Here is a 27,774-nt window from a genome sequence, read left to right as displayed (position 1 = left end):
GGTCTTTAATCACATGGTGAGGGCTTCAGCATCACAAACTGTGATTTAGCTCACAAAGACCCTACTTCCTAATACTATCATATTGGGGGTTAGGATTTCAATATACAAATTTGGGAGAAAAATACGTTGTGCATTCATAAAAACACTGGAATGAAAAATATGTCATTCATTCATAAAAACAGTGGAATGAAACTAAATCATAGTGAATTGGTATTTTAGTTATTAAATGAAAAACAGTGAAATGAATTAATAAGATAAATAATTAAGACAATCTCCAAAGATTTTGCTGTGAATGTTTTCATTGCTTTGTGGTAGAAAATCTGAACTCAACTAAAATATCAACAATAAGGCACTGGTTTAAGTTAACATACAAATAGCAACTGACAATGATATAGATTAATATTTAGTCTATATATAGTATATTAAAATATACTAAAGATAAAGTAGAATGCATATATTAATGAATAATATGTATAGTACCATTGCCTAAGTTTACAAAAATAACATAATGTGTATGTGCCTAGTAAAAATAGACTGAAAGGACAGACGAGTATCTTAACATCTGCCTCAGGGTTTGGTCATTATAGGTAACTACTCTTTCTTTTTTTAAACTCATATATTTTGGAAACAATTTAATAACTTTTATAATTAGTTTGGAAATAAGTAAATGTAGAATTACATTTGTAAAAATAAATTCTGTTACTGTTAGAAGAAAACACATTCAATACAGAAAAATGCTATTGAATAATATGTAGAGATAAATTTAAAATATCTTACACAGGAAAATTATACGTGCCAAAGAAAAAATATTTAAAATACAAATTTTGATACTTAATTATGACATAAGTCTATTTCTAAGCAAGTTTTTTGGCAGGCCTAATTTGACCAATAACTGCCTCTAGATCCAGGTAAGTCAAGGTCATTTCTTTGGGCTTTATTTTTTACCCTAATTGGACAGGGCTAAACACATGAGTTCTAAAGTCCCTTCTTGCTCTGTGAGTACAAGATTCTTTCATTAGTGATTGTATTAACACTGAAATGTGGATTTAATTATTTTCCAAGACAATGAAAAACATTTCTCAAACCACCAGCCTCTCTAAGAGCACCTCATTCTTTCAGTGGTAGTATACGTGCCATTGATTTAGAGTGAGGCCTAACACTTAATTAATTTATAATTAATTAATTCATTTGAAAGATTGTTTGCCTACTCTAACTGAAAATTAAAACCTCTGGTGGAGGCTTCCTTGAAAATATTCCAAATCTTGTTCTGCCTTACAAATGCTTATACCCTTACCTCTTTGGGGACAGGAAATTCGTGACTTTGAAATAGCAAACTGAAAAATAACCTGCATTCACAAAGTTTGACCTTGTTCATAGTGTCCTCTATTCTCATTTCTTTCTATTCTCATTCCTTAGCCTCTTGTCTGCTGCTAATGAAGCCACCATGAATAAAACCTAACGCTGTTTAGAAGGAATGAGCAACTTTTTGTACCTATGTGTCAGTTTCCCCTTCTGGAAAATGGGGATAATAATTCCTTACAGGGCTGTTACAATGATTAAATGAGATGTCTGTCCAGTGCTTAGCACAGGGCCTGGTGTGTATATAAAGGGTTTGGCAGGGGCTTTATCTCCACAATGTGCACTGCCCAGTGCTGGGAAAATAGCAAATTGTTCTCAATATTCAATAATGACACTCTTCCTCCTCATTATTTTTATTACTATTATTATTGAAATGGAGTAACAACCATCTTTCCCAAATGAGTAATGGAATTTTTAAAAAGCAGTAGTAAAAATAAGAATCTCACTGAAAGTGAATGAGTAATTTATTGAAAAACATGATTGATAATATGTCTCAAGTTTAAAGCATTATAATAAAATACACTTTTATAATCCCACCTAACTTTACTAGTATACTTGTCAATCAAATATAGTACCACTAAATTCATAAAAACCCTGGCAACCAGGAAGAATATGGTTTCTAGAAATCTCTACAATGCCCCCTAGCAAAGAGGGGACAGAATCCCAAGTGAAACACATAGAGAGTGATGGGTGGAAAGGTCACTAGGAAACAATGCTGTTTGATAGGCACCTTTCATGCTGAAGGTAGGGTGGTTCTGTTTCTAGAGAGCTCTCTCACTTGTGCCCAAACAGCATTTGCATTCCCACTGAACCTTAAGTATAACCAAAAGAAATGGGAAAATCTCGAAACAAGGAAAAGGCAGTTCAAAAACAGTCTGCAACGGCCCTGTGAAATTCAAAAGAATAGCATTGGAGAAACCTGGTGGAGAACAGAATAAATGTATTTAAAATTATCTGAATATGTTCTAAAATGATATTCAATACTTCTTAATATTTTAATTTTGCATGTTTGCAAAGAGGCATATGCAGCTCTTTCTATATGAAAAGAAAGAGACGTGCTGGTGGGGGACAAGGGATCTTAACTCTTAACAGCCTGAATCTATCAAAAGATTACTCTTTAAAGTAACTGCTCTCCTTTCAAGTGGCTTTTAAAATTAAGGTAAATGTACTTTGAAAGGGACACTCACTTCATCTAAGTTTAAGTAATATATATGAAATTACTTTTTAAAGGTTTAAGTTCCATATATAAAATTGGTATTAATTCTGCAGAAATAAAATTGGATAGTCAGAAAGAGGGATGATGAAGGTTAAGTATCTGGGCTATAAGATCACTTTATAAAATATAGTTGCCAAAGCACAAAAACATAAGAAACTGAGTGGCCCAGATAACATTAAAAAGAAAAGGTCAAAAAAGGAGACATCAAAGGGAAAGTAAAAAGACAGAAACAACACAAGTGAGAAATGCACAGAGGCCAAAAAATTCAGTGTGAATGACAAAGGCAAGAATGACAAAGACCTACAAAAACGTAAAGAAAAAAAGCAAATAATTAGAGGAAAATTCATGACTTGTCTAGTTTTTGTTTTTTTTTTTTTGGTCCAATGTTAAACACATCCTACTGAAAAGCCTAAATGCTGGATATTTAAGAACGCTTATGATTTTCTTGCAATATATCCAGCATCAATTATACCTATAAGAGTTAAAAAAAAGCTTTATAAGTAGAAAAATTAAGATATCTATGATGACTCAGTCTAAAACACTGAAAAGCAGGCTGCCAATACAAATAGCTCTAAGAGCATAACATAATTTAATACTTAAGAGGTATACAAGTGTAGTAGAAGTTGTGAAATGGCTGATAAATTGCCCTATTTATAGACTCCAGTGTTGTTAAAGATGAGAAATTGTATCCTGATAATCGCCTGCCTCTTATCCTTGGCTTTTCAACTCATCTGCTCCATCCTGACTGAGTATTTAAACTGCTTCTTCACTCAGCTCTGGTCAGGGCACTGTAAATCTAAGTACCTGCTATCATATAAAGCCTAACTATAGAAACAAAAATTAATGGTATTGTCTGAATCACAGTAATTGGGAATTAGCACTTTAGCTTAACTTGTTAAGATGAAAGATAAATTATAAGAATGAAACATTAGCTACCACAGCAAATACACAAGCACTGTCCTCATTCAAATCATGACCCAGGTCTGAGTGTCTATGAAAGCCCCACTGGATTATATTAGGCTACATCTCGACAAATAACATTTGTTGCTCAGGAATGATATATAGCAATTGTCATCATCTTTTGTATTCTTTGCACAAATGTTGAAAAATTACACAGATTTATCTTATCCAGCAATGTACTACTTCCAAAAATGTGAGGAATCAGTGCAAATGTGGTTTACCTTAATCTCTAATGCACTGTCAAGGACACGGAGATTAACAAGGCTGATTCCTCAGACTGGGAAGAATTGATTATTACCATTCTGTTGAGTTTTTTGGCATAACCATAAAGCTGTCTTCAGTAGAAGAAGAGTAATACATTTTTCTCAATTGAAAGTTTCTCAACCAATGAGGCCAGTATCATCCTGATACCAAAGCCGGGCAGAGACACAACCAAAAAAGAGAATTTTAGACCAATATCCTTGATGAACATTGATGCAAAAATCCTCAATAAAATACTGGCAAACAGAATCCAGCAGCACATCAAAAAGCTTATCCACCAAGATCAAGTGGGTTTCATCCCTGAGATGCAAGGCTGGTTCAATATACGCAAATCAATAAATGTAGTCCAGCATATAAACAGAACCAAAGACAAAAACCACATGATTATCTCAATAGATGCAGAAAAGGCCTTTGACAAAATTCAACAACCCTTCATGCTAAAAACTCTCAATAAATTAGGTATTGATGGGACGTATCTCAAAATAATAAGAGCTATTTATGACAAACCCACAGCCAATATCATACTGAATGGGCAAACCTGGAAGCATTCCCTTTGAAAACTGGCACAAGACAGGGATGCCCTTTCTCACCACTTCTATTCAACATAGTGTTGGAAGTTCTGGCCAGGGCAATTAGGCAAGAGAAGGAAATCAAGGGTATTCAATTAGGAAAAGAGGAAGTCAAATTGTCCCTGTTTGCAGATGACATGATAGTATATCTAGAAAACCCCATTGTCTCAGCCCAAAATCTCCTTAAGCTGATAAGCAACTTCAGCAAAGTCTCAGGACACAAAATCAATGTACAAAAATCACAAACATTCTTATACACCAATAACAGACAGAGAGCCAAATCATGAGTGTACTCTCATTCAAAACTGCTTCAAAGAGAATAAAATACTTAGGTATCCAACTTACAAGGGACGTGATGGACCTCTTCAAGGAGAACTACAAACCACTGCTCAAGGAAATAAAAGAGGATACAAACAAATGGAAGAACATTCCATGCTCATGGGTAGGAAGAATCAATATCATGAAAATGGCCATACTGCCCAAGGTAATTTATAGATTCAATGCCATCCCCATCAAGCTACCAATGATTTTCTTCACAGAACTGGAAAAAACTACCTTAAAGTTCATATGGAACCCAAAAAGAACCCGCATTGCCAAGTCAATCCTAAGCCAAAAGAACAAAGCTGGAGGCATCACACTACCTGACTTCAAACTATACTACAAGGCTACAGTAACCAAAACAGCATGGTACTGGTACCAAAACAGAGATATAGATCAATGGAACAGAACACAGCCCTCAGAAATAATGCTGCATTATCTACAACTATCTGATCTTTGACAAACCTGAGAAAAAAAAGCGATGGGGAAAGGATTCCCTATTTAATAAATGGTGCTGGGAAAACTGGCTAGCCATATGTAGAAAGCTGAAACTGGATCCCTTCCTTACACCTTATACAAAAATTAATTCAAGATGGATTAAAGACTTAAAAGTTAGACCTAAAACCATAAAAACCCTAGAAGAAAACCTAGGCATTACCATTCAGGACATAGGCATGGGCAAGGACTTCATGTCTAAAGCACCAAAAGCAATGGCAACAAAAGCCAAAATTGACAAATGGGATCTAATTAAACTAAAGAGCTTCTGCACAGCAAAAGAAACTACCATCAGAGTGAACAGGCAACCTACAAAATGGGAGAAAATTTTCGCAACCTACTCATCTGACAAAGGGCTAATATCCAGAATCTACAATGAACTCAAACAAATTTACAAGAAAAAAACAACCCCATCAAAAAGTGGGCAAAGGATATGAACAGACACTTCTCAAAAGAAGACATTTATGCAGCCAAAAGACACATGAAAAAATGCTCATCATCACTGGCCATCAGAGAAATGCAAATCAAAACTACAATGAGATACCATCTCACACCAGTTAGAATGGCAATCATTCAAAAGTCAGGAAACAACAGGTGCTGGAGAGGATGTGGAGAAATAGGAACACTTTTACACTGTTGTTGGGACTGTAAACTAGTTCAACCATTGTGGAAGTCAGTGTGGCGATTCCTCAGGGATCTAGAACTAGAAATACCATTTGACCCAGCCATCCCATTACTGGGTATATACCCAAAGGACTATAAATCATGCTGCTATAAAGACACATGCACATGTATGTTTATTGCAGCACTATTCACAATAGCAGACTTGGAACCAACCCAAATGTCCAACAATGATAGACTGGATTAAGAAAATGTGGCACATACACACCATGGAATACTATGCAGCCGTAAAAAATGATGAGTTCATGTCCTTTGTAGGGACATGGATGAAATTGGAAATCATTATTCTCAGTAAACTATCACAAGGACAAAAAACTAAACACTGCATGTTCTCACTCATAGATGGGAATTGAACAATGAGAACACATGGACACAGGAAGGGGAACATCACACTCTGGGGACTGTTGTGGGGTGGGAGGAGGGGGAAGGGATAGCATTAGGAGACATACTTAATGCTAAATGGCGAGTTAATAGGTGCAGCACGCCAGCATGCCACATGTATACATATGTAACTAACCTGCACATTGTGCACATGCACCCTAAAACTTAAAGTATAATAATAAAAAAAAAAGAAAGTTTCCCAACCAAAAATGGGTTTTATTTTGGCCAAAACAAATTTTGCTACTTGTATGTGTGTTTGTATGTATTGCTCAAAATACAAATCTCTAGGCCTTTGACAGTTGTATTTAATTGATTCATTATATTAAAAAATGCTGTACTTTTTAAAGAGAGAAATTTTCTTATTCACATCCAAGCCGAGATGTTCCATGATTTTGCTGAAATGTATTTTGAGCTTCCTGTTTTCTTTTTACGTGAAAAGCAGTGAAACGCATTATGACTCTCATATATATGTGTATTTTAAGGAATACTGATATAATTAAATTTGACAAAGGTACTCACTTAAATAGTTAAGAATGTAGTCCTATTTTATGAAGTAATGGAAAATTATTGAAAACAAAACAAAATAACCTAGCTTCTGGCAAAAAGGAGGATGGCATAATTGAATGAAAAAGTTACAAATTAGGCAAAAAGGGACATTTTGCCTTGTGAGATGATATACCTGAGAAATAGATTTTAAGAGTTGACGTGGTTTATTTTGTGAAAAATTGAAATATTTAAGGTGTATACATGCATATATACATGTAATTGGTTATGGTATTACGTATGTCTGAAGCAAATGAGTAAACAGTACATGTTGAATGCCTGCTCTGTATATCTCAGGATAAAATAAGATTTTCATATGAAAATTAAATATAATATCCTATTAAATAGGATAAAATAAGGTTTATTTATATATGAAAATTAAATATAAGTCACTTTATTTTTTTCTATTTGATTTCATAATTATAAATGGAATCTCAAGTCATTAGAAAGAAAAAAATGAAGAAACTCTAATACTTAGAAGTAAAGAGATCCTGAAAAATGAATATGGGTGGGTTTTTTTTTTTGCTATGAATTTTAGGGAAATTTCGATATATTATTCTATTTCATTGAATGGATCACTCCCATGATTTTTTCCCTATACAGTTAAAAATAATATTATAATGGCTGATGATTATAATTTTATCTTAATTTTGTGAGCAACAAGAAGAAACTGCATCCTCAGTATTTTTATTCCTCCTTTTCTTAATGAAAATCTTAAGTAAAAATAAGGATGAATTTTGTTAAAGTGAAAAATTTAATTTGCAATACCTCCCTGATATTCCATCAAACAAATGAAAAAAATCAAAACTACTGATTATACATCAAGGCTTGAATATAAGGCAGAGACTGAAGGTGTATGCATTAGTTTTCTAGAGCTGCCAAATAAATTACCCTTAAACTTGGTGGCTTGAAATCACAGAAATTTATTCTCTTGCTGGTCTGAGAGCAGAAGTTCAAAACCATGGTGGGTTTATCCTGAAGACTCTAAGGGGAAACATACCCATGCCTCTCTCCAGCTTCTGGTAGCTCCAGCAATGCTTGGTGCTCCTCTGTCTTTACATGACTTACTCCCGGTATCTCTCTCTGACTACTCCCCTATAAGGACACTCATCACCAGATTTAGAGATTTCTCTAAATCTAGGATGATCTCATACTGCGATCCGTAACTTTTTACATCTGCAACAATCCTACTTCTAAATAAAATCATATTTACACGTGGGGATTAGGATTTGAAGGCATCTTTCAGAGGCTACTATTCAACCGATGGACGTATGTGGGTGTGCTTTTAATTTTGCTGTTACTGCCAAGAATTTCTGAACCATAAAAGTTCTAATTTTCCTACTTTTCAAATACTTTATATATATGTATACATATTCATTATATAAACATAAAATGAAACAATATTGGTGCTTCCATATTTTACCATAATTATCACAATGTTAAATTAATGTTATCACAGTATCATTAGAAGACTAACATAAATTATTTTCATTTTTATTTTGAAATAGAGTGAATTATATATATAGAATCAGTCTTAAGCCTTAATCACAAGGGGAAAAAGTAAAAAAAAGGAAATATTAGTGTTGTTGAAGGACTCCCCTTAGTGATAATATGAATGCTTATATTACATTAGGAAAATGTGAAGGAAATCTCTTCTTTGTAGTGGTTGGCAATGATTGCAATGAATTTTATATTCAATCTGTCAGTATAATATACTCACTGTGTCTTAGTACAAATATTTTGGAATCTGCAAATTTTTTTTGGCTACTCAGCCAACAAAATTCCAGTTTAGCAAATAATAATGCTTATTATTATAAGTTTAATAAGCATTGTTCTTAGTTGCCCATGTGAATCTATATTCACTGAGCACTTGTACTGTAATAAACAGTTGGGCTATTAAAATAGAGCTATTCTACAACTAATCAATAGGCATATATCTTTTGATAGAAGACACAGAAGTGTCTGAAATCAGTATAATTTTAGGCAAACAATACTAGCACAATAAGAAAATTACTATTGGCAGTAATGGGGGAGATCCAATTATACTGCAAAGAAAAAAATTAAATTAAATCACATCACCTTCAAAAAAGCATACTTATGTAAAAATTAAGATACTTTGAAAAAATAACTATTGACTATGTGCCTCTATGCGTGGCTAGTAATATAATTTTTTTAAAAAGTAAAATGTCAGGAAAAAGACCAAAGTGTTGGGAAAAGGAGTACAAGTGTATGATTATTTCTGCATTTTAAATTAGAATATAAAGTCGTTAATGCATTTAGATTGGAAACTAAATGTGACTATAAGAAAATGAATAGAAATATGCACTCACTGGAGTTATATTAGCTGTAGAAGCAATTAAAGTCCCTGCTATATAAAAACTAAATTAAAAATACAACCAGATTAGTTAGTCCCTCAAGTAGGTCATTAAGTCAAACATCTATCTCATGACGGACTGAACTGAGTTGGCATGTATTAAATTCTCTAAATAGCAAGGAATAGTGGTATTTTCAGTGTGATTTCAGAAAAGCTTAGTTGAAAAGAAGGATAAAAAGTTCTTGTCTATATTCAGGTATAGCCACTATTTAAGTAATTGCAATATATGAAGACCTGTAATTATACAAATAATAAGCCAGGTAGCAATTCCTGTCTATGAAAAGGATTTTCATTTTGACAAAAGAATTCACAATGGGATAAAGTCAGATAGCAAGTACACTCACTACATTTCATATATTATTTTTCTTCTATATAGCTTTTCCAAAACACTTGTTTGGTGACATATTCTGATGTTAGAATAGAGATCCTGTAAAGCTTTGATGAAGGAGCATAATCAACTTACTGGGATTTTTGCTCCTCTCAGCAAATAAAAACAAAACAAAATGATAAATTAAAAATTAGCTTGCAAAATTTTTAGAGGATGTTCTTGTTTCAGTATGGATTCTGCCCAATCAGCTAAACTTTTTGAAAGTATCAAGAATCTAATCTTGAGAAAGGATGTTGTGAAGGAAGCTCATTTTTACACACTGTTGTTTCCACTTAACACCTCCTTTCTTTCTTAGTCTAAGAGTGTGCATCTCTCCCGTAGACCCCAGTTCAGTTGCCGTTCTACAGGGAAGTCAACTTTTTACTGACAGGTCAAATTGTCCTTCTCCTATAAACCTTCCATTTGGCTTCTCATCACAGTTAAAATACTACATTATTTGTATTCCATCTGACGTCTGATTAGCATTGGTCTACCCCATTAGATTGTAAGGCAGGAGCCATGTTCTTTTGTTCATCATTGGATCCCTGGTGACTTTTAGCATGATGGCTAGAACATGGCAGAGGCTCAGTATGTTTTACATTTGAATCAAGTACTGTAAGAGTTTGAATTAATACTGGTTAAAACAAGTAAACTTATAATTTTGGAAGAAATATGCAATAGCATCTTATTTTAGAAAAGTTAAAAGTCCAGTCGGTACCAGCACTTTGACAGACTAAGGCAGGAGGATTGCTTGAGACCAGGAGTTTAGGACCAGCCAGCCTGGGCAACGTAGTAAGACCCTGTCTCAAAAAAAAAAAAAAAATTAGCCAGGTGTGGTGGTGTGGGGCTGTAGGCCTAGATATATTGGGATGCTGAGGTGGGAGTGTTGCTTGAGCCTAGGAGTTTGAGGGTGAAGGAAGTTATGACAGTGCCACTGCACTTGGATAATACAGCGAGACCTTGTTTTTTAAAAAAAGAAAGTCAAGTTGACTATTAACCAGACATGCCATTACCCATATGTAGACTGGTTAATCTGGCCTTACAACATTGCAACTGTCCACAATGAGGGATGCAGCATATTAAATATTTTATTTTTCAACCTTAAAGAACTATGAAGGAATAAATTGAAAATGAGGTGTCAATAGTAATGATGATTTTGATGATAATTGTGAATGCCAGAAGTGCCCATACCATTTTCTTCTTTAAAGACTCTTATGACCAATCTCTAAGTTTCTGTGCTAGGACTCTGCAGGCAACAATTCACAATGAACTGAATAGCTATAACTACTGATGATATATAAAATTCCTATGGCAGAAAGGTGAAGGAAGGAAGATGACTATCCTTAAAGTTATTTTTCTAAGCATAAGATGCAACAGAAAAAAGTGCCCTCAAGTTTTATATTGAGTGAGCATGAAATTTTGAACTTTTAGAGCTGATATAAGCACTGGAAATTTGGGTGCAATCTCCTTACTTCAGAAATACAGTTGAGATTTTGAGAAGTTAACTGACTTGTCTAAAGCCACAACTGTTTAATGACAAAGGACAAGCTAATTCCTAAGCCCAGCTCATTGCAAGGGCGGGCAGCCCTGTTCTTTTTGCTATTCCATACAAACTCCTTGCTGTATTCACTGGTCTACAAAATGTCTATGCTGGTTACAGCACTAGAGAGGCAGGTCTGACTTTAGCCTATGAAAATTTAGAGTGGAACAATTTTATAATAAGAAAAAGAAAATAGTGGTATAAAGAACTGAGGAAATAGGACCACACCAACTTGGAAACAAAGTTAGGATCTATGTTTTGGGGAAAGAAAACATGAGGTTTCTGGACGAGATATACACAGACCATAGTGAAAAGAGCCTTTTGTTCCTCCACCTTTATGTTCTCACGTAAGAAAAGCAAACATTGATGAGAGGGATCAGACGTAAAGGAACACAGTTATCTGGAGCACTCTACACTACGAGATAAAGTGAGTTCTGGTGGACAAAGGGACATTTGCCATGAATAGCAACTAATTAAGAAGAGCAAGGATGAAACAGTTATATTTGCCAGGAGGCCAAGACAGGCACTATTCTTCAAAATAGGGGAAAAGGGGCAAATGTCCTCCTGCTCCTAATTGAGAATCTCTAAGGTAGCATTTTGTTTTATATTTTATGTCACAGGTCACATCCTTGTAAGACTCAAAACTTATAGAGGGTAGACTGAGCATTGAAGGCATTCAGTAAGTGTTGCTATCTCTACTGTCCCCACTTAAAATTCACACCACCCACTACCCAAAGACAGTGAAAACAAGTAGAGGGTAACTCTGAAGAAGACTAGTGTTTTATAATTTTCTACAAAGGTTAAGTATTATATAGGCATTCTTTTACATAACTCTCATGACCTGTGTGGTTAGTAATATGATTGCCATTTTGCAGATGAGGAAACTAAAAGACTTTTCCAAGGTTATTTAGGGAAACAACTTCAATTTGATCACAAGTGTCTTAACTCTGAAAACACTAATCTTTCCCTACACCAGCGATTCCCAAAGTGTGGTACCTATACCAACAGCATCAGCTTTACCTGGGAACTTGTTATAAATACAAAACCTGTGAGGAGCCAAGATGGCCGAATAGGAACAGCTCCGGTCTACAGCTCCCAGCGCGAGCGACGCAGAAGACGGGTGATTTCTGCATTTCCATCTGAGGTACCGTGTTCATCTCACTAGGGAGTGCCAGACAGTGGGCGCAGGTCAGTGGGTGAGCGCACCGTGCGCCAGCCGAAGCAGGGGCGAGGCATTGCCTCACTCGGGAAGCGCAAGGGGTCAGGGAGTTCCCCTTCCAGGGGTGACAGACGGCACCTGGAAAATCGGGCCACTCCCACCCGAATACTGTGCTTTTCCGACGGGCTTAGGAAACGGTGCCCCAGGAGAGTATAGCCCGCACCTGGCTCAGAGGGTCCTACGCCCACGGAGTCTCGCTGATTGCTAGCACAGCAGTCTGAGATCAAACAGCAAGTCGGCAGCAAGGCTGGGGGAGGGGCGCCCGCCATTGCCCAGGCTCGCTTAGGTAAACAAAGCAGCCTGGAAGCTTGAACTGGGTGGAGCCCACCACAGCTCAAGGAGGCCTGCCTGCCTCTGTAGGCTCCACCTCTGGGGGCAGGGCACAGACAAACAAAAAGACAGCAGTAACCTCTGCAGACTTAAATGTCCCTGTCTGACAGCTTTGAGGAGAGCAGTGGTTCTCCCAGCACGCAGCTGGAGATCTGAGAACGGGCTGACTGCCTCCTCAAGTGAGTCCCTGACCCCTGACCCCCGAGCAGCCTAACTGGGAGGCACCCCCCAGCAGGGGCAGACTGACACCTCACACGGCCGGCCAGGTACTCCAACAGACCTGCAGCTGAGGGTCCTGTCTGTTGGAAGGAAAACTAACAGAAAGGACATCCACACCAAAAACCCATCTGTACATCACCATCATCAAAGACCAAAAGTAGATAAAACCACAAAGATGGGGAAAAAACAGAGCAGAAAAACTGGAAACTCTAAAAAGCAGAGTACCTCTCCTCCTCCAAAGGAACGCAGTTCCTCACCAGCAACGGAACAAAGCTGGATGGAGAATGACTTTGACGAGCTGAGAGAAGAAGGCTTCAGACGATCAAATTACTCCGAGCTACGGGAGGATATTCAAACCAAAGGCAAAGAAGTTGAAAACTTTGAAAAAAATTTAGAAGAATGTATAACTAGAATAACCAATACAGAGAAGTGCTTAAAGGAGCTGATGGAGCTGAAAACCAAGGCTCGAGAACTACGTGAAGAATGCAGAAGCCTCAGGAGCCGATGCGATCAAATGGAAGAAAGGGTATCAGCCCTGGAAGATGAAATGAATGAAATGAAGCGAGAAGGGAAGTTTAGAGAAAAAAGAATAAAAAGAAACGAGCAAAGCCTCCAAGAAATGTGGGACTATGTGAAAAGACCAAATCTACGTCTGATTGGTGTACCTGAAAGTGACGGGGAGAATGGAAACAAGTTGGAAAGCACTCTGCAGGATATTATCCAGGAGAACTTCCCCAATCTAGCAAGGCAGGCCAACATTCAGATTCAGGAAATACAGAGAACGCCATAAAGATACTCCTTGAGAAGAGCAACTCCAAGACACATAATTGTCAGATTCACCAAAGTTGAAATGAAGGAAAAAATGTTAAGGGCAGCCAGAGAGAAAGGTCGGGTTACCATCAAAGGGAAGCCCATCAGACTAACAGCGGATCTCTCGGCAGAAACCCTACAAGCCAGAAGAGTGGGAGCCAATATTCAACATTCTTAAAGAAAAGAATTTTCAACCCAGAATTTCATATCCTGCCAAACTAAGCTTCATAAGTGAAGGAGAAATAAAATACTTTACAGACAAGCAAATGCTGAGAGATTTTGTCACCACCAGGCCTGCCCTAAAAGAGCTCCTGAAGGAAGCGCTAAACATGGAAAGGCACAACCGGTACCAGCCACTGCAAAATCATACCGAAATGTAAAGACCATTGAGACTAGGAAGAGACTGCATCAACTAACGAGCAAAATAACCAGCTAACATCATAATGACAGGATCAGATTCACACATAACAATATTAACTTTAAATGTAAATGGACTAAATGCTCCAATTAAAAGACACAGACTGGCAAATTGGATAAAGACTCAAGACCCATCAGTGTGCTGTATTCAGGAAACCCATCTCACGTGCAGAGACACATATAGGCTCAAAATAAAAGGATGGAGGAAGATCTACCAAGCGAATGGAAAACAAAAAAAGGCAGGGGTTGCAATCCTAGTCTCTGATAAAACAGACTTTAAACCAACAAAGATCAAAAGAGACAAAGAAGGCCATTACATAATGGTAAAGGGATTAATTCAACAAGAAGAGCTAACTATCCTAAATATATATGCACCCAATACAGGAGCACCCAGATTCATAAAGCAAGTCCTGAGTGACCTACAAAGAGACTTAGACTCCCACACATTAATAATGGGAGACTTTAACACCCCACTGTCAACATTAGACAGATCAACGAAACAGAAAGTCAACAAGGATACCCAGGAATTGAACTCAGCTCTGCACCAAGCAGACCTAATAGACATCTAAAGAACTCTCCACCCCAAATCAACAGAATATACATTTTTTTCAGCACCACACCACACCTATTCCAAAATTGACCATATACTTGGAAGTAAAGCTCTCCTCAATAAATGTAAAAGAAAAGAAATTATAACAAACTATCTCTCAGATCACAGTGCAATCAAGCTAGAACTCAGGATTAAGAATCTCACTCAAAACCGCTCAACCACGTGGAAACTGAACAACCTGCTCCTGAATGACTACTGGGTACATAACGAAATGAAGGCAGAAATAAAGATGTTCTTTGAAACCAACGAGAACCAAGACACAACATACCAGAATCTCTGGGATGCATTCAAAGCAGTGTGTAGAGGCAAATTTATAGCAGTAAATGCCCACAAGAGAAAGCAGGAAAGATCCAAAATTGACACCCTAACATCACAATTAAAAGAACTAGAAAAGCAAGAGCAAACACATTCAAAAGCTAGCAGAAGGCAAGAGATAACTAAAATCAGAGCAGAACTGAAGGAAATAGAGACACAAAAAACCCTTCAAAAAATCAATGAATCCAGGAGCTGGTTTTTTGAAAGGATCAACAAAATTGATAGACCGCTAGCAAGATTAATAAAGAAAAAAAGAGAGAAGAATCAAATAGATGCAATAAAAAATGATAAAGGGGATATCACCACTGATCCCACAGAAATACAAACTACCATCAGAGAATATTACAAACACCTCTATGCAAATAAACTAGAAAATCTAGAAGAAATGGATAAATTCCTCAACACATACACCCTCCCAAGACTAAACCAGGAAAAAGTTGAATCTCTGAATAGACCAATAACAGGAGCTGAAATTGTGGCAATAATCAATAGCTTACCAACCAAAAAAAGTCCAGGACCAGATGGGTTCACAGCCGAATTCTACCAGAAGTACAAGGAGGAGCTGGTACCATTCCTTCTGAAACTATTCCAATCAATAGAAAAAGAGGGAATCCTCCCTAACTCATTTTATGAGGCCAGCATCATCCTGATACCAAAGCCTGGCAGAGACACAACAAAAAAAGAGAATTTTAGACCAATATCCTTGATGAACATTGATGCAAAAATCCTCAATAAAATACTGGCAAACTGAATCCAGCAGCACATCAAAAAGCTTATCCACCATGATCAAGTGGGCTTCATCCCTGGGATGCAAGGCTGGTTCAATATACGCAAATCAATAAATGTAATCCAGCATATAAACAGAACCAAAGTCAAAAACCACATGATTATCTCAACAGATGCAGAAAAGGCCTTTGATAAAATTCAACAACCCTTCATGCTAAAAACTCTCAATAAATTAGGTATTGATGGGACGTATCTCAAAATAATAAGAGCTATTTATGACAAACCCACAGCCAATATCATACTGAATGGGCAAACCTGGAAGCATTTCCTTTGAAAACTGGCACAAGACAGGGATGCCCTTTCTCACCACTTCTATTCAACATAGTGTTGGAAGTTCTGGCCAGGGAAATTAGGCAGGAGAAGGAAATCAAGGGTATTCAATTAGGAAAAGAGGAAGTCAAATTGTCCCTGTTTGCAGATGACATGATAGTATATCTAGAAAACCCCATTGTCTCAGCCCAAAATCTCCTTAAGCTGATAAGCAACTTCAGCAAAGTCTCAGGATACAAAATCAATGTACAAAAATCACAAGCATTCTTATACATCAATAACAGACAAACAGAGAGCCAAATCATGAGTGAACTCCCATTCACAATTGCTTCAAAGAGAATAAAATACCTAGGAATCCAACTTACAAGGGATGTGAAGGACCTCTTCAAGGAGAACTACAAACCACTGCTCAAGGAAATAAAAGAGGATACAAACAAATGGAAGAACATTCCATGCTCATGGGTAGGAAGAATCAATATCATGAAAATGGCCATCCTTCCCAAGGTAATTTACAGATTCAATGCCATCCCCATCAAGTTACCAATGACTTTCTTCTCAGAATTGGAAAAAACTACTTTAAAGTTCATATGGAACCAAAAAAGAGCCCGCATCGCCAAGTCAATCCTAAGCCAAAAGAACAAAGCTGGAGGCATCACGCTACCTGACTTCAAACTATACTACAAGGCTACAGTAACCAAAACAGCATGGTACTGGTACCAAAACAGAGATATAGATCAATGGAACAGAACAGAGCCGTCAGAAATAATGCCACATATCTACAACTATCTGATCTTTGACAAACCTGACAAAAACAAGAAATGGGGAAAGGATTCCCTATTTAATAAATGGTGCTGGGAAAACTGGCTAGCCATATGTAGAAAGCTGAAACTGGATCCCTTCCTTACACCTTATACAAAAATCAATTCAAGATGGATTAAAGACTTAAATGTTAGACCTAAAACCATAAAAACCCTAGAAGAAAACCTAGGCAATACCATTCAGGACATAGGCGTGGGCAAGGACTTCATGTCTAAAACACCAAAAGCAATGGCAACAAAAGCCAAAATTGACAAATGGGATCTAATTAAACTAAAGAGCTTCTGCACAGCAAAGGAAACTACCATCAGAGTGAACAGGCAACCTACACAATGGGAGAAAATTTTTGCAACCTACTCATCTGACAAAGGGCTCATATCCAGAATCTACAATGAACTCCAACAAATTTACAGGAAAAAAAAAACAACCCCATCAAAAAGTGGGCGAAGGACATGAACAGACTCTTCTCAAAAGAAGACATTTATGCAGCCAAAAAACACATGAAAAAATGCTCACCATCACTGGCCATCAGAGAAATGCAAATCAAAACCACAATGAGATACCATCTCACACCAGTTAGAATGGCAATCATTAAAAAGTCAGGAAACAACAGGTGCTGGAGAGGATGTGGAGAAATAGGAACACTTTTACACTGTTGGTGGGACTGTAAACTAGTTCAACCCTTGTGGAAGTCAGTGTGGCGATTCCTCAGGGATCTAGAACTAGAAATTCCATTCGACCCAGCCATCCCATTACTGAGTATATACCCAAAGGACTATAAATCATGCTGCTATAAAGACACATGCACACGTATGTTTATTGTGGCATTATTCACAATAGCAAAGACTTGGAACCAACCCAAATGTCCAACAATGATAGACTGGATTAAGAAAATGTGGCACATATACACCATGGAATACTATGCAGCCATAAAAAAAGATGAGTTCACGTCCTTTGTAGGGACATGGATGAAATTGGAAATCATCATTCTCAGTAAACTATCGCAAGAACAAAAAACCAAACACCGCATATTCTCACTCATAGGTGGGAATTGAACAATGAGAACACATGGACACAGGAAGGCGAACATCACACTTCAGGGACTGTTGTGGGGTGGGGGGAGGGGGGAGGGATAGCATTGGGAGATATACCTCATGCTAGATGACGAGTTGGTGGGTGCAGCGCACCAGCATAGCACATGTATAACATATGTAACTTACCTGCACGTTGCGCACATGTACCATAGAGCCTAAAGTATAATAATAATAATAATAATAATAATAAAAAGAAAAAAAAATACAAAACCTTGGGAATCATTCTACCTACTAAATCAGAAACTCAGAGGGTGGAGCCCAACAAACTGTTTTAATCCCATCTGATGTTTCAGGTGCATGTTCAGGTTCAAAAACCACTGGCTTCTGCCATATAGCACCATGCAACCCATGTGCATAAAACTGTTGCTTACTCACTGAAGTGAGTGCTTGAGATCTGTAGGACAATTTTTATTTATTTATTTTACCATTTTTGAACAAATGTATTTTACTGATATATAGTAGTGTAATATACCACAGAACCACATGCAACAGTGTTAGGGGGCAGGCAAGCTGAGTAAAGAAGTCCAGCTCTACCACCTATTATCATATAATCTTGGCAAGGTGCATAACCTTTGTAAATTTAGAATTTGGTTTTGGTAAAATAAAAAATAAAAATAGTGAGATAATACACAAAAAGCACTTAGCCAGCACCCATAATGTAGTAAATGCTCAATAAAGAAAATATAGCTTTATGATCATCATTAAAGACAATATTAGTAATGTTATAATTAATTGAATAAGTAGTGAAGCTCGTGTATTATGTATGTTGCAAAGTAGAGATGTGCCTCTACTTAGAATTTTTATTATAGAATTGACATATTTTTTTCACTTTCAAAATGAATATTCAATTCATTTCAATTCAATAAACATTTACTATATAACAAGGTGCTGTGTTGTTTCAGGGTATTTTTTTAAGTATAGTGAAGATACCAGTCTTCAATTTATGTTAGGGAATGGACATTATTATCTATTTAGTAATGCTTTCGATTAAATGCTTTAAAACTTTACTTTGTATTGGCTTACAGCTTTAAATTGTGCCCTTTAACAGTATTTAAATACATTATTATGATACATATTTAACTTCTGGTCAAATTTATTACTTAGAGGAAACCCTGTAATACCATATTTGATCTCTGTACAGTTAACTGTACAACATTGTATATTAACAAAGAGATTTTAAATAACAGTTCATCTGCAGTAATACTATGTACTATTTTTTTTTTTTTACTCAGTGAGACTTAGGCCTATTATTTCTTGCTAATTTGCACCAATCAGTGAAAGAAACCAATTTCTATTCCCTTTATAATGCTTTTATACATAGAAAAAGGCCACCATCTTTTCTGTGTCTTTTTTTTTTTATTTTTTGAAATTTTCAAGTTTCACAAGCTCCTCTCATAGCTCATGTTTTCAAGATCTTTTTTATCATTTGTATTGTATCTCCACCAAATGCTTGGCAATTTGTCTCCTTTTTGAAATGTGCTTTTTTGTTGAACTTAGTCTCCAAATTGCAGCCTAACAAGACCTGAATGTAGCTCAATCCATTTTTATGCATGACATCACCATTACAATTCAACACACTGTAGCATTTGAATATTTTAACAGGTATTAGAATGTCAACTCATTCAATTTATCATCCACTGTTAACTCTTGAATTTTTCTTTCTGCTGCTACCATCTCTAGCTATTCATTGTACTTTTTGGTCCCATTATCCCTCCTTGCAGCACCTTTCACATTCATTCCAGTTTTGTGATTCTGATGTCACTGATTTTACCCATATCCCCAATGTATCAAGATTATGCTGCATAATAGTACAACACCCCCAAATTTGCAATCCCTGCTACTTCTATGACTCACTGTTTTATAGACATATTAGAATAAATATTTATTTCCCAAGACATTTCATAAATATACTACTACATTACCTCTAGTATTCTTTTCTTAGATGACTTTTGTAAATCACTCTATTTAAGGCTTCAGTTAAACAAACAAAAAGCAAACAAACAAGGATTACTGGTCTATTGCTATAGGACCATTTAAAAAAAAATGTTGTTCTTTCCTTTTTGACTCAATTTGAGAAACTTAAACTCAGCACCAACTATAGGATTGCATTACTGTTTAATTATCAAGCTGTCATCCAAAAAATACAGATTACACCTCTGATCTTCACACACACCTAGCAGCATAGTGGATATTATGTGTCCTCGCCGCAGGAGGTGACTTGTGTTTGCTGGGCCCGTCATGTAGTGGGTTAAGCAAATCTTAGTAAACAAGAGTTAATTTCACTTAACATGTTTACTTTCCCAGTTACAAAAGAAAGCAAAGCAGAGAATATAAAATAGAATTAATGAAGGAAATGACAAAAGAATCTTAAGTTGTTTGGCCCAAATTTTATTATTTTACCACACATAAGTGGCAGAGTTACTAAAACCAAAATGAGCTGACAAATTGTTCAAGTTTACAAGTCAAACATGACCACAATTATTAAATTAAACAGCAACGCATGTGGCTTTCTTCTGTCTGGAATTCCCATCTACCTACCTTATATATTCATAGATACCTACCCCTGCCTTCAGTCCTGCCCTATCCACTTAAATCTTACTTATCCTTCATGAATCAGAATGAGATCCCTCCAAGATAGTAATGTTTCCTTTCTTTGTGTTCACACTCTATCTTGTACGTAGTTCTTACTTCAAAATAAAACTGCTTAAAAAACAGTTCCTCTATGAATATTAAGATCCACTTCTTTGATTTCCAGCTACCAGATGGTACTGAGAATTATTCAAAAAGTATTCTTAAATAAATGAACTATTTTTAAAATAGCATTTTCCCCAACAGCTATATTTCTAAAATTTAGACAGTGATATTAGGCTGGAATGCTTTCTAGAGAAATTATGGTGATGCAATGGTGTGAGTCCAATTTTAATAACATGGTAGAAAAACATGTTTATATGAGTAGACCCATTAAAGTGTTAAAACAATAATCAGCTCTGAAAAAGGGCACATGTTTATAGCAAGATAAAACAAAAACAAACAAAACACACAAAAACAAAAGGGAAGAGAGAAGACACTATAATTTCTCCATAATACATTTCATCTTTTTTATATGTATATATGATATGGATTTTAATAAAATTTTGGCTGTATTTATTTTGGATAAATATTTACTTCCATGGTCTGATTATACATGGTAGAATTGAAGGAGGTGGTAAAAATAGCAAAATAGTTTGTATAACATTTTCAGGTCTAATGAAATAGTTCTCAGAAGACTTAGCAAAAAATCTTGAAAATTTAAAAAATGGGTACAGTTTGGTTCAGAGAAGACAGATGAAATATTGGATCGCTGTCTTCAAATATATGATAGATCAATTGGCAGATGATACTGATAAAATGTTTTCCTTTTTAGCTTGTGTAAGACCAGAAACAATTAATTTAGAGGGCAAGTAGGAAATGCTACAGGAAGGTGAGGTGTTATGATGAGTTACTAAATAATGTAGTGAAAGATTCCTACAGAGATCTTTCGAACAGAATAGTTACTCTTTGATCTAATCAGTTAGATATTAAATCTAAACCTAAATAGCTCTTTACAAGACAAATACCAATTCATTCCTAAGTAGGTTATACTGACTGCGGTTCTCTAAGTTTATCCAGAACAAGTGTCTTTCTTTGTTGTCCATGGGATCATCCCTCACACGCATATCAGGAACAACCCCACTGTTGCACATAAAATAGCATCATCTGTACAAATCAAGCCCTAGCTTCTCTTCCTTCCTAGGAGGAAAGACTCTAGTTATTGGGGCCAAAAACTGGAGAGGAATGGGTATCAGTTGTCAAAGTGTAAAAAGAAACGGTACATTAATACCCTTGAAAATATAAAGATACCTTAAGAAGGCTTAAAATATTGTAGGCATAATACCAATAATCTTTGATTATTTTTCCGTTTAGTATTCCTTTCATTAACAAGTGACATTTAGCACAGTATTTTTTTCCTCAAAAGTAATTTAATTAAACAATTTTAACCTCATATATTAAAATACTATATTGCAAAATTCTAAGATAAGATACAAGTTTAAGGTCATTGTCAAGGGTCACTGAAAAGGGAAAGATCTTTTTTACATAATCTTTTATTTTTAGTTTTTAATATTAACATTTGTTATGCTACTTTGTTTATGACATATGCTGGTAATTGTTCTACGAATAAATACCACAACATTTATAAAGAACCTGAAAGAGTCTGGATTGAATTTCATTATTTTGTTCTTATGAGATAGCAGAGCTTTCAAAACTTGAAATAAGGTGACAATTTATATATATTTAAAAATAAAGACCTAAATTACTAAAGTTAGCATAAAGTCAATGAAACATTTCAAAGATACCTGTATTGTGACTTTCACACTATTGCCTTGGAAGCTGTGAACCTGATACAAAATGTTGCTGCATGCTTTTGTTTTTCCTTATCTTGTTTTTCTCCAGTTGGTAAATGAAATGCATCCACTGAGAATCTGAAAGCACTATTAAATAATATCAGAAATACAGGATTTGGCTCAGTTTACCTGTTCCTGTTGCTGGAAATCCAATCTGAAATAAGTGTTGATGCCTGTTGGTGACAGTGCTTGTTGCCAAAACTGCAGGCCAGCATTATAACTTCTCTACGTAGTTCTCTAGATATCATCAAAAGGGAAACAAATTAAAAAGAAAGTTAGGGAAACTCATTCCCTAAATAGTAGATAAGTAAATTATTAACATAAAAATGGTTTTTAGATCTGGAAATCCTATGCTGCTGACTAAAAGTCACTTAGGCAGAGTGAAAGTTAAACATACTAAAAGTTTAACAGTACTCCAGTGAGAGGCATGGGTTCCCATCACCAATAAAGGTAGATCTTAAATTAAAACACAGCAAGGAAATGTCTTTGTTCTCAGGATCAGGCAATGGAAACTGTGCTACCCAGCAGCAGTCCTCTCAGGAAAGTGAAATGTAAGATGAAGAATGAAAGGAAGATTGTCTCATGCTGCTAAAGTCACAATGGCACTAGTAGTACATTATTGTACAGCTCTAGGGGAAAAGAGGAGGATAAGAAAATAAAACGGTACTCATGTTGGTAGGATGCTTGAACAAGAGATCCATTAAAATTATTTTTCGGCCACCCAAGCTTGATATACATTGTTGCAACTTGCTTTAAAATATATTCCTAAATGGGGTATAGAATAAATAAAGATAAGGTCAGTTTAAAACTTCTGTATGCTGACAATTAAAATTCTAAAATAAAATTAAAATATTCTTAAAATGTACCTACTTTCAAATATCAGTAAAATTATAAGTACAATAATGTTCTATTATAATTTTATTCAATTTAGTATTTCATATATAGAAAATAGGGATAAAATGCTATTGGAATGGTACAAGTCTACTCTTCTTCCTATTAAATCACTAAGTAATTTGCATGAGTAAATATTTTAGATGATGACTTTTGTAACAAAATGAGGAAAACAAAGAATATTGATAACACCTATGCGTACATATGTACAAATGTATATAGATATACTATATGAAAATGGACATCTAATATTTATGCATTTTATATCAACAGGGCATATTTAATGTAAAACTACTATACTGGCCCAACCAATGGCCTAGTATTGATGAAGCTGAGATACACAGAACTCTTCAGTGTAATTATAATGGTATTTCAAAGTCAACAATTCACTCAGCTAATGACACATTTAAGTGTCAGTATCAAGGGAAGGCATGCTCTCCCCCACTATTTTTTGTTTTTTTAGACAGGGTCTCCACTCTATTGCCCAGGCTGGAGTACAGTGGCAACAACCACGGCTCACTGCATCCTCTGCCTCCCAGATTCAAGCCATCCTCCCACCTCAGCCTCACGAGTAGCTGGGACTACTGGCACGAGCCACTACACCAAGTTAATTTTTGTATTTCTTTTTTTTTTTTTTTTTTTTTGTAGAGATGGGGTTTCACCATGTTGCCCAGGTTGGCTCTCCCTCACTTTAATGTGCTTCTTGAATTTTGCCATGGAATACAAACAATGAAATTACAATAAAAACGATTCTTAACTGTTTACTGAAAACAAGGAATCTGACATGATACACTATTCTAATGTACAAATATATTCAAAAATATATTTTACAAAGGTTTAATATTGCAGTGTCTTTGTGTTAGGGAGAAATTAATGTGTACTCTTTGTCCAGCAGGTAAAAAATCGTATCATAACTGTAATGACCCATTTGTTTGCATGTCTGTTCTAAGGGCTTAGACAAAACTAACAATGAACGTAATTATTCCCATTTTTTAAAAAAAATCATTAAACAGTTTATTTTCTGTAGGTTTAAAGTAAAAATAAAAAGGAAGGAATTCTGATGGCCATCAGAAATCAGATGGCTCCAATAAAAAGATTTCATGTCACAGGAATCCACTTTTCAGTAATCCCAAATGTGTATGTTAATTAGTACAGTCAGTATGTTATAAAAATAAGATAATTTTATAAAACACAGGGCAGGCTCTTACACTAACTAAAGGAAAACAAATAGTGTTCAAAGACCATGGAAGGCACAGTGATAAGAAATTTAAGAATCAAAAGGTTCATGAGCAGTACTTAATCCTAATATTATTTAAAATGATTATTAAATCAGGTTAGGTGGCATGAGCAGTGTAATTTTGGTTTACTAGATTTTGAGTTCGGAAAATCTGGTCAGGTAACATTTTGGAATGTTTGTCATGTCTTCTTGTCTATTTGGATTATCTGTTGTTTGCTTTCCTGTATCCCCTTGGACCCAATTATGAATGGGCTTTTGCCTCAATGTTGATCTTATCCTTGTTAATTAAGGCAGTGAATTGAATTCAGTATGCCCTTTTGGATAAAAATAATGACTGAGAATCGTTACTGAAAATGCCTATATTCTGTTAAGATCTTTGGGATCTTTCTACCCAGGTTAAGTCCTTTGTGAACACAGAGCCCTCTAACTCTTGGAAAGTAAGTTTGAACTTTAAAAATTTGCCATGTATACTTCTTCTTAAATTCTGAAGCATTTAAGCTTAATTGACACTTTTAGGTCAGAGTTTTGTATTAAATTTCTTCTTCAAATAATTGTCATCTGTGTTGCATAGACAATCAGGACAAAAATCAGGATAACACAAACTAGAAGAACAAACTAAAATAACTTGGCATCAGTTGCATATATAATAGTAGAAAAAGACTAGTGTATCTTCTAAAAATTAGAAAGAAAAATTATATCTTTTTACATTGAAAACGTTGTAGTTTTCCATGCGGTCCAGTAATTTATCTAGAGGATAAAGAGCTCGGCTGGCAGCATGCCAAGGAAGAAAATCCTTCTCCTCAGACAGGTATCTGATAATCTCCAGAGGAATATTCTGAGGCAAATAGCCAGCCCTACAGTTAAAAAAAAAAAAAAAAAAAAAAAAAAAAAAAGATACATGATGATGCACAAACGAAGATTTTTACTTATGCAAATAAAAGGCAGAAAAGCAAGATTCATCATAGTATAAAGAAAGCATATTCAGTGCTATAAAAATAAAATTACTCACTATTAAAATACAGTCGTACTTAGGATGCCAGTGCCACCTTAATATATGCAGAGTTGGACAGTTAAAAATTTATGAACACAAAAACATCAGAACGCATTTTTTTTAAAAGTAAGGAATTATGGAACATAAGCAAAACCGGAGTCTAGATATGTTCCTTCACAGAAACTCTTCAGAGGTTAACAAGCAATTGAAAATAATTGATCACTGAAATGTAATTTCAGTTTGTCCATGTATTGTCTTTACTTGTCATTTAGCTCAGGGTAATGATATTTAATACACATTGTTTTTTAAAAGATCATCAAATTAAAGTGTCAATTTGTAGTTCTGAGTGTTTGTTATATTACAATATTAGCATGTTTTTCAAATCTTTTTTTAAAGTTGCTTTCCATAACACTGATGAAAATCTGAGTTAGGTTTTAATAAAGTCCAAATTACAAAAATGTTAAAAGAATAACTTTTTTTTCTATTATTTTCCTTTCGAAATAAAATGTGTCACCTTGAGAACCAATATCAGTTTCCTTAGAAAATACTAAATTGTACCTTTTAAAAATTATCTTAACACATACTGTCTATAGTTTGAGGCCATATCAAGAAAAGGAGCCAAAAAGAACTCTTTTTTCCAATAGACTGTATATAATATTCTTGCAAAATCAAAGCAATATAAATGACAGTCCACGATACATTAAAAGATCGTCTTAGCCTTGATGTCTTTGCTGCATATAGTGACACTATGTATTTTGGTGGAATTTTTCAGCATTGATATTTGCTATGGTTTGAATGTTGATGTTTCCCTAAAATTTATGCGTTGGAACCTAATATCCATTGTGACACTATTAAGAGGTAGGGCCTTCGGAAGTGATTAGGTCATGAGGGCTCTACTTTCATGAATGGGATTAGTGCCCTTATTAAAGAGGTTCCAATGCATTTTCTTCACTCTTCAGTGCATGTGCAGCAAGAAGGCACAATCTTTGAAGCAGAGCAAGCTCTCATCTGCTGGAACTTGATCTTGGACTCCCTGGCCTCCAGAACCATGAACAAAAATTTCTATTGCTCCCAAATTACCCAGTGTAAGGTATCTTGTTATAACAGCCCAAACAGACTACGACAAATCAACTGAATGCAGACTGTTAACATAGGGAAGAGGGAACCATGAAAGCTACAAAGCCTGGTTGTCCTGCTTATCTACATTTCACACTGTTCTTTTGTAACATAACAAAATTAGATGGACCTATGTATTTGCGCATGGTGGAAAGTGGACAGGGAGGAAACGGAGCCTTTTTCATCTTCAGTTAAAATAATTTTTCCATATTATTTAGTCTTCATTCAATGTCATATGCAAACATTACCCTACAGATGAATATTAGCTTTACCTGTGCTTATGTCATAATAAAAACCAATTCTGAAGAGGGTGCTGCAGTTTTCTTTTAATTAAAACAAAAGAATGTGTGACACTCTAATGATTTTGATTCAACCACAATACAAGATCAACCGCAGGTTCATATTTCACATGAATAGTGAGCAAACTTCAGATTTCACAAAATTTAAAAATCTGAAAATTTATGATTTACAGTGTATCTAGATTTGTGCCACTTTTCCTGTGCAAATTCCATTTTATACATTTTTGTAGAAATAGCATGAAATTTAGGCTATGGCAACAATAATTAAATAAGCAATTGTATTTTAGCTAGTACAACATCCCAATAATAAGTTAAACTTTGATTTCACAGGTTTGTCGCTCCCTGAAAAAGTAATACAATTTTTTATTAAAATAATGTTTTAGATTGATTATGTCCTTAAAATAAATAAAGATTTCAGTAGTTCACATTTTGTAATTTGTCTCTCTCGAACTTTTAATTCTAAATATTAATTAGTGTGGTGATTATATATTCACCTTCTCTTTATACATGCCATGAATTGTATAATGTTAAAGTTGAAGATTTATTTAGAAGCCATTATTATTTTGTTAAATAAGAAAAGTAGTGTTTTTTTAAAAAACTTTTAGTAAATGACTAACTTATTACAAAACTTCAAATAAGTTTGGAAAGTTTGGAAAGTTGCTTGCATCTCGTTTCCCATAAATTTGGACATGATAGCTTTATGTCAATAATAATTTATTGTGTTTTATTTTATCTCTAAAAATGGATAGACATTATTTAATGACTCATACTTTGTAGGGAATTTGCCTGCAAATAAAAACGATGACAAATAATGTTATGGAAAGAAACTTAGATTTGAGAAAGAGCCTGGATCGACTACTACCACACTC

At 35.3% G+C, this 27,774-nt stretch overlaps 1 protein-coding gene across 2 annotated transcripts in view; it reads right to left on the bottom strand.

The window, feature by feature from the left end:
- TRHDE (thyrotropin releasing hormone degrading enzyme) overlaps nt 1-27,774 on the bottom strand; it is a 392,470-nt gene that overhangs the window by 20,792 nt on the left and 343,904 nt on the right. For both annotated transcript variants that reach the window (XM_002823522.6, XM_054527400.2), the window contains 3 exons: nt 25,206-25,353; nt 23,039-23,136; nt 22,501-22,608 (listed from right to left, as the gene is read on the bottom strand). In XM_002823522.6, coding sequence (XP_002823568.4) covers nt 22,501-22,608; nt 23,039-23,136; nt 25,206-25,353 — 354 coding nt within the window. The remainder of the gene's footprint in view (nt 1-22,500; nt 22,609-23,038; nt 23,137-25,205; nt 25,354-27,774) is intronic.

The sequence above is a fragment of the Pongo abelii genome, chromosome 10, assembly GCF_028885655.2.
Source record: "Pongo abelii isolate AG06213 chromosome 10, NHGRI_mPonAbe1-v2.0_pri, whole genome shotgun sequence".
NCBI lineage: Eukaryota > Metazoa > Chordata > Mammalia > Primates > Hominidae > Pongo > Pongo abelii.
This window is presented reverse-complemented; position numbering and strand designations above follow the sequence as displayed.